The sequence below is a fragment of the Callorhinus ursinus genome, unplaced genomic scaffold, assembly GCF_003265705.2.
Source record: "Callorhinus ursinus isolate GAN/ISIS: 27379988/994484 unplaced genomic scaffold, GSC_fseal_2.0 scaffold59, whole genome shotgun sequence".
NCBI lineage: Eukaryota > Metazoa > Chordata > Mammalia > Carnivora > Otariidae > Callorhinus > Callorhinus ursinus.
In genome coordinates this window covers 8,327,198-8,334,952 of record NW_027397121.1, presented here as the reverse complement: position 1 = coordinate 8,334,952, position 7,755 = coordinate 8,327,198, and the positions used below count along the sequence as shown (strand labels likewise).

General features: G+C 47.4%; 1 protein-coding gene across 1 annotated transcript; it reads left to right on the top strand.

The window, feature by feature from the left end:
* Positions 1–3,201: 3,201 nt before the first annotated feature.
* Positions 3,202–7,508, top strand: LOC141371176 (myelin-oligodendrocyte glycoprotein-like). Its single transcript, XM_073884930.1, has 3 exons — positions 3,202–3,481; positions 4,628–4,722; positions 6,489–7,508. The coding sequence occupies exons 2-3, from the start codon at positions 4,638–4,640 to the stop codon at positions 6,857–6,859; spliced, it is 456 nt and encodes a 151-aa protein (XP_073741031.1). The 5' UTR covers positions 3,202–3,481; positions 4,628–4,637; the 3' UTR covers positions 6,860–7,508.
* The last annotated feature ends 247 nt before the right edge of the window (positions 7,509–7,755 follow it).

The following is a 7,755-nucleotide window of genomic DNA, read 5'->3' as shown; positions in this document are numbered from 1 at the left end:
GCCCTAGTTTTATGGCTTTCATATTTCTCTGGAACTGCTTCAAAAGCACTTGAAGCAACTAAATATCAGAGAGGGGGACAAACCATAAGAGACTCTTAACTAAGGGAAACAAACTGAAGGTTGCTGGAGGGGAGAAGAATGGGGGGAAGAGGTAAGAGGGTGATGGGCATTAAGGGTAGCACTTGAAGTAATGAGCACTGGGGGTTATATGCAATTGATGAATCACTAAACTACCTCTGAAATTAATAATATACCATATGTCAATAATTGAATTAAAATAAAGAGGTATTATATGTCTGTTAAAGTAGAAAGTAGAATATTAACTCGATTAGCATCAGAATAAATATATTTCAAGCAAGAAAAGTCATTCATGGTCAGTGAACAAGTGTTTGTAGATATAGCAGCCGGAACGTGAGCCTGATGAGCTGGGGAACGCAGTGAAGTTTGCTGTTTGCAATGAGTCTGTCAGTGTCTTCAGATGTCCTTCCAGTGTCCTTCAGGAAAATCTTCCCTGTGCTTTGTCATTCCTTCCTCTCCCTTCTCAACATGGGATCCAAGGGCTGGCATTTAGGGGAGATAAGCTTTCGGGCCATATCATCTGCATCATTGCTGGGTCCAAGGTCCCCTTCCTGGTCCTCTTTCACCCTGAGTTGTGTGGAGTTGGGGGCTGGGCTGGGCTTGAGGACTGGGGTGTGCGGGATGTGGGGGCTTGAGGACTTGGGTGTGCGGGACACCTGCAGCTCCAGGTGTCCCTCTTCTAGGAAGTTCCTTGATGAAAGGTTACTAGATGACAGGGCTCACATCTTCATTTCTGTTTGCATGTGTGAGAATGATGATTCATGAATACAACTTGTGTAGCTTATTTCCTGGCACTTAGGAGATACTCAATAAAATTTGACTTTGTTCCCTGTCTTTTTTTATATATAGGAGAATTTAAAAAAAAGATTTTATTTATTTAATTGACAGAGAGAGAGCTCAAGTAGGCAGAGAGGCAGGCAGAGGGAGAGGGAGAAGCAGGCTTTCTGCTGAGCAGGGAGCCTGATGTGGGACTTGGTCCCAGGACCCTGGGATCATGACCTGAGCCGAAGGCAGACACTTAACCAACTGAGCCACCCAGGCGCCCATTCCCTGTGTCTTTTAAAATATTCCCCTAATGTCTCTCAGGCCTTGAGGAGTCTCCCTGTGGGGCAGGGTGTGGTGGGGCAGTGGGGGATGGATCTGGATTCCCCCAATATTCCTGAGTCTAAGTGGATATTGGCAGAATGGATGTTTGGGGATGACAACATGGGATGTGTTCAGATATTTCCAGAAGTCCTGGTTCTAGACATTTTTCCAAAGAAGACATCCAAATGGCCAACAGACACATGAAAAAGTGCTCAACATTGCTCGGCATCAGGGAAATCCAAATCAAAACCTCAATGAGATACTACCTTACACCAGTCAGAATGGCTAAAATTAACAAGTCAGGAAACGACAGATGTTGGCGGGGATGTGGAGAAAGGGGAACCCTCCTACACTGTTGGTGGGAATGCAAGCTGGTGCAACCACTCTGGAAAACAGTATGGAGGGTCCTCAAAAAGTTGAAAATAGAGCTACCATACAATCCAGCAATTGCACTACTGGGTGTTTACCACAAAGATACAAATGGAGGGATCCGAAGGGGTACGTGCACCTCAAAGTTTATAGCAGCAATGTCCACAATAGCCAAACTGTGGAAAGAGCCAAGATGTCCATCGACAGATGACTGGATAAAGAAGAGGTGGTATATATACACAATAGAATATTATGCAGCCATCAAAAGGAATGAGATCTTGCCATTTGCAATGACGTGGATGGAACTGGAGGGTGTTATGTGGAGTGAAATAAGTCAATCAGAGAAAGACATGTGTCCTATGACCTCACTTATATGAGGAATTCTTAATCTCAGGAAACAAACTGAGTGTTGCTGGAGTGGTGGGGGGTGGGAGGGATGGGGTGGCTGGGTGATAGACATTGGGGAGGGTATGTGCTATGGTGAGCGCTGTGAATTGTGCAAGACTGTTGAATCACAGATCTGTACTTCTGAAACAAATAATGCAACATATGTTAAGAAAAAAGAAAAAGAAGAAGATAGCAGGAGGGGAAGAATGAAGGGGAGTAAGTCAGAGGGGGAGACGAACCATGAGAGATGATGGACTCTGAAAAACAAACTGAGGTTTCTGGAGGGGAGGAGGGTGGGGGGATGGGTTAGCCTGGTGATGGGTATTAAAGATGGCACATTCTGCATGGAGCACTGGGTGTTATGCACAAACAATGAATCATGGAACACTACATCAAGAACTAATGATGTAATGTATGGTGATTAACATAACAATAAAAATGAAAAAAAAAGAAGTCCTGGTTCTGCCCAGAGTTTTTTGTTTTTTATTTTTTATTATTATTTTTTAATTTTTTGTTATGTTAAGGATGTATTGTAGGTAGAAGCTGACAGTGAATATGGATTTGAGAAACTCTTAAACTTTCTACTACATTGGAAGTAGACTAAGAATGTGGAGTGTGAGGAATGTGCTTCAAGTTTCTGGCAGACATAACTGGGTGAACGCAGGTGTCCTTTACTGAGATGGGGAACTGCAGGAAGGGAAGGGCTAGAGAAGCCCTAGTGCTCCATGGTTTTCCTTCAGAGACCATAGAGTCCACATTTCCTGGTGCACACTGTGGCCTGGAAGGGAGGGGCTGAAAGGTGTACCCAGGCCATGCGGGGGTGATAGTAAAGTATTAAGAAGCCACACAGCACTGTGCATTTGCTTCTGCAGGGACAGGTTCCTGGAGCTGGTCCTGAAAGATCCTGATGCCCAGTATTAAACTGTCCATTGCCAGGTTGTGGGATGATGTGGTTGGTCTCCTGCTGAAGAAAAGCAAAGCAGCTATGCTGGTGGCTCCACAAAGGCTCTTGTGCCTGAGAGACACCCACAGACATGGTATCATCTTAGTAGTGAACAGTCGGGCAACCTGAAGAGTAGTAGTTGTTCAATAAATTGTTGCTGAGTCTGTGTCTTGTGTGTCCTCCTGCAGAGTGGGTCAGTGTACCTGTCCCTGCCCTGTTTCATGGCTCTGATCATGCTGTTTCCTTCCTGATAACTAGGGTGCACCGTCCAGAGGGCAGGGCAGAGTCTGCTGCAATTTCTTGTTGTAAGATTTCACTTTCAAATGGTGGAAGAAGTCAGCACAAGGTGGATTCTTCTCTCTGGGAGTGCTGAGTGCCCCAGCTCCTTGTTTCAGAACAGGCCCTTGCAACCTGTCCCAGGCTCTGCTTCTCTGCTCTCCTGGGAACCACTTGCCTCTCAGACAAGAGGAGCCTGTAGCACCAGGGTTGGATCTGGAGTCAGGGTGTGGGACTCGGGCAGCGAACTGCAGACGCAATTTCTGAAAACAGATTTGGGATCGGCTGAGATCTTGCACTGCTAAGTTAGAGATATTTATGAAGTCCCGGATTTTCAAGTAGGTGAGTGGGTTCTGAAGACACTTGCTGGACAAGAGGAGGAAAGCTGGGAGCAGCTGGCTGGGAGGAGGAGGCTGAGATCGTGGTGGGGCTGGGGTGGTGGTGCTGGATAATAATGAGGTTCTGAGAAGACCCAGGATAATTACAGTGAGGGCTGCACTTTTTTCACTTATTTAATGACATTTCTGTAGCAATCCTAGGACCAGGCACTGTTCTAATGACAGGCAGTGACTCTCCATACATAAATTCGTAAGATTCTCCTTATACCTTGGGGTATAACTTATGCTCTTACTATCCCCGTTTTGCACATGAGGAACTGAGGCAGAGCAGGTCAAGAAACTTGCCTAAGAAAGTCACACAGAAAGTGGCTGAGTGTGGAGGAGACATCAGCAGTCAACCTCAGTTTCTTTCCTTCCCAGGACCATTGGCTGCCCCCCATGTATAAGTAGTTTGAAGCCCTTTTTCTGACCAGGACTCATTTTATCCTCTGCCACTCTGTCTCTCTGGGACCCTTTTTCCTGAGGCAGAAACTCCTCAGAGATAGAGAAGATGAAGATTATTATCTTATCATGGGGTACTGACTGGGCATTGGCTGTGTGGAAGGCCAGGTCCTTTGTCCCAAGCAGCAAAGGGCTGGGGGGAGGGGCATGAAATTCAGGTGAACTCAACAAGCAAAAGACCCGAGGACAGGGTGCATGTTGTAGAGCCACGGTGTCCTTGAGGTGGACCAAGTCTGACTCTCATGCTTCTCAGTCATTCCCTGGTCATAATTAGGGGGCAGCAGAGGAACAGCACGCAGGAGCTGGTGTGTCCTTCATGGGGAGGGCCCTGAGTCTGGGCCCTGTGTCCCTGTGGTGGCCTGTGACTCATGCAGACATGGAGGAGGCCCCTGTGCTGAGGCAGGAAGGTTCTGGTCCTGTCGGCAGAGCAGGCTGGGAAAATTTCCAAAGGGCTGGGAAGGATTTCTTGGTATCAGGGCTGTGGAGGCCCCCACCCCACCAGCATAATGGGCAGTAAGAAAGGCTCTGCTCCTGCTGGGGACTGTTGCCAGCCTTGAGCCTCGCTGTCTGCTCTGAGGCCCAGAGCTGTGGGCTGGTCCTGCCTCCTTTCCATTGATGTTCACCTGCCTCCTGCCCTGTGTCTCCCCAGCTGTGAGGAAATGAAGGATTGCTGCAGGGGCTCTTTGCTCTTTCATCTCCCCTCCCTGCTTCTCCTCTTCCAGCTGCCCACTGGGGGTTCTGCAGGTGAGTGTGTCCCCTCCCCCTTCCTGTGTCTCCCTGGGGTGGGTGAGAGCCCCTGGGAGCTCTGCTGGTGTCTCCATCAGGATGGATGGCTTTTGGTGGAGGCCGAGGCTCTAGAGAGATTCTGGTGATCCTCCAACTGCTAATTATGATTAAACATTTAAGAAGAGTTCCTAAGCCATAAAATAAAGACATGGGATCATAACAGTTGTCTAACAATGAGTTTATGTCTTATAAAGTAAAAACTATGAAAAGTGTGAAAATGAATTTCCCCTCATTTCTTGTTTCCTGGCTCTATTGGTATCTAACCACTTATACTGTGATTATTTCATTACACCCACAGATACTGACAGGGTGTCCAATGTGTGTTAGGTGCTACTCTATGTACAAAATGAGAGAGTATCTGTCTTCACACAGCTCATTCTGGCAGGAGACAGGGAGCAGTAAATACCACAACCCCATACGATCTACGTCTGTTAGAGGAGTGGAGAGCATGGGACGAGGAAGTAGAGCAGGGTGTGGAAGTGAGGGGTGCAGGAGGGCTGTAGGCAGGCTCCACAAGGTGCTTCATAAGGTGGTCAGTGTAGGCAGTGAGATGGGAATGAAACTTGGTGGAGGTGGTGTGTCATCCTGTGAGGATCCCCCTGGATTGAGGCTTTCTATCACGCGGAGCAGCCAGAGCAAAGCCGGCAGTGTGCCTGGGTGTTCAAGGAGCCAAGGAGGTAAGTGTTGGCTGGAGCAGGGTGAGCGAGAGGGAGAGAAGCAAGCATTGGGGGTCAGAGAGCAGTGGGGGGGGTCATCCCTATAGGGCCTGTGGGCCACGTGGGAGAACTGTGGAGCCATTGTAGGGCTTTGAGCAGAGGAGGGACATCGTTTTGCTTACAGGTTGAAAGAGAATAGTTGGGGAGAGAATAGTCACAGGGAGCCTAGTCACTGACATCCCGCAGGTGAGACATACAGTGACTCAGCCGAAGTTGAGTAGCACAGGAGGTGAGAAGTCACTCTTCTGAGGTCCAGCTGGGGTCTTTCTGCAGAAGTGTCCTGTCATGACATGTCCATCAGTTCTCAGAAGACCAAGGCCTGTGAGGGGTGTGACACTGAAGTGAACCTTCCTTTGTAACAAGTAGTGATTTGGGTCCTGTGATTGATGGAGTGGGGGCAGGTTTTAAGAGAAATAGCTGTGGGCTCTAGTTATTAGTGCACACGTAATTCAGCAAAGTACTAAGATATGGGGACAAATATTTAACTTAGGAGCAGCTCTGGGTAAGTTCCTGAGTGTGGCTGAAGAAGCAGAGTCCCACCTAGGCCACAGGTTCTTTTTGGTCAGTTTTCAGTCTTGTCCTAAGAGGAGGCAGGTTAGAGCTGTGGATGTCAGAGTGTGGTCCCTGGAATATTTGTAACAGAATCCCTATCACCCCTAGAAATACACATTCTTAGACCCACCCCAAAACTGCTGAACCAGATGCTCTGGGGGTGGAGCCCAGAAATCTGTGTTTCTCAAGCCTTCCTGGTGATTGTGATGCCTGTGGAAGGTTAGAACCACTGAGTTAGAGAGTCCTCCATGGAAGACCTGGAGCCAGGAGCACAGGCTGCTGAGGGAGTCTCTTTGACATCATTGCTGGGTCTCTAAGTTGTTAAAGCACAAACTTGCCCTGATTCAGAGTGGTCACAGCTGAGTCCCTCAGATCAGGGCCTCCCACCTGACAGTGTGTTCCCTGCCCCTGTCCTTCATCTCTCCAGCTTTCTCACTCCTATGTCTGTGTCCACAGAGGAGTTCGTGGTGATTGGCTCCTCGGACCCCATTGTGGCAGTGCTGGGTGGGAACATCACGCTGCCATGTCGTGTGTTTCCGGCCATGAATGTGGAGAACATGGAGCTGCGGTGGTTCCACTCCAATTTCTCAGAAGCAGTGTTCATCTATCAAAACCAGCAGGAGCAGAGAGAGGAGCAGTTGGCCCAGTACACAGGGCGCACCTCACTGGTGAAGGAATTCCTCACCTGGGGGGAGGCCATCCTGCACATCCACAATGTCCAGGCTTTTGACAATGGCCTATATACCTGTTTCTTCAGAAAGGGAAGCTTCTATGAATCTGCCAGTTTGGAACTGAAGGTGGCAGGTGGGTTGTTGAACTCTATTTAGGGTGCTGTAGTATTGGAGTTGGGAACAAACTCAGGGCCAAGTAAATCAGCCCCTCATTTTACAGATTAGGGAAAGGAGGGTCTTCCCTTATTCATTAATTCAGTGTGAATATATAGAATTGCTACTAAGTACAAGATCCCCTCTGGGCACCTGGAGACATCATTGAACCAAAACATGAGCCTTGCCATGCAGAGTTTCTTTTCTTCTTCTTTTTTTTCTTGGTGGTTAATTTTTAAAAAAATTTATTATGTTATGTTTTCACCATACATTACATCATTAGTTTTTGATGTAGTGTTCCATGATTCATTGTTTGTGTATAACACCCAGTGCTCCATGCAGTACATGCCCTCTTTAATACCCATCACCAGGCTAACACATCCCCCCACCCCTCTCCCCTCTAGAACCCTCAGTTTGTTTCTCAGAGTCCATAGTCTCTAATGGTTCCTCTCCCCCTCTGATTTCCTCCCCTTCATTTTTCCCTTCCTGCTATCTTCTTCTTCTTCTTCTTTTTTTTTTTTTTTAACATATAATGTATTATTTGTTTCAGAGGTACAGGTCTGTGATTCAACAGTCTTACACAAATCACAGCGCTCACCATAGCACATACCCTACCCAATGTCTATTGGTAGAATGAAGGGGAGTAAGTTGGACGGGGAGACGAACCATGAGAGACGATGGACCCTGAAAAACAAACTGAGGGTTCTAGAGGGGAGGAGGGTAGGGGGATGGGTTAGCCTGGTGATGGGTATTAAAGAGGGCACATTCTGCATGGAGCACTGGGTGTTATGCACAAACAATGAATCATGGAACACTACATCAAGAACTAATGATGTAATATATGGTGATTAACATAACAATAAAAAATTAAAAAATTAAAAAAAAAGAATTCCTCATCA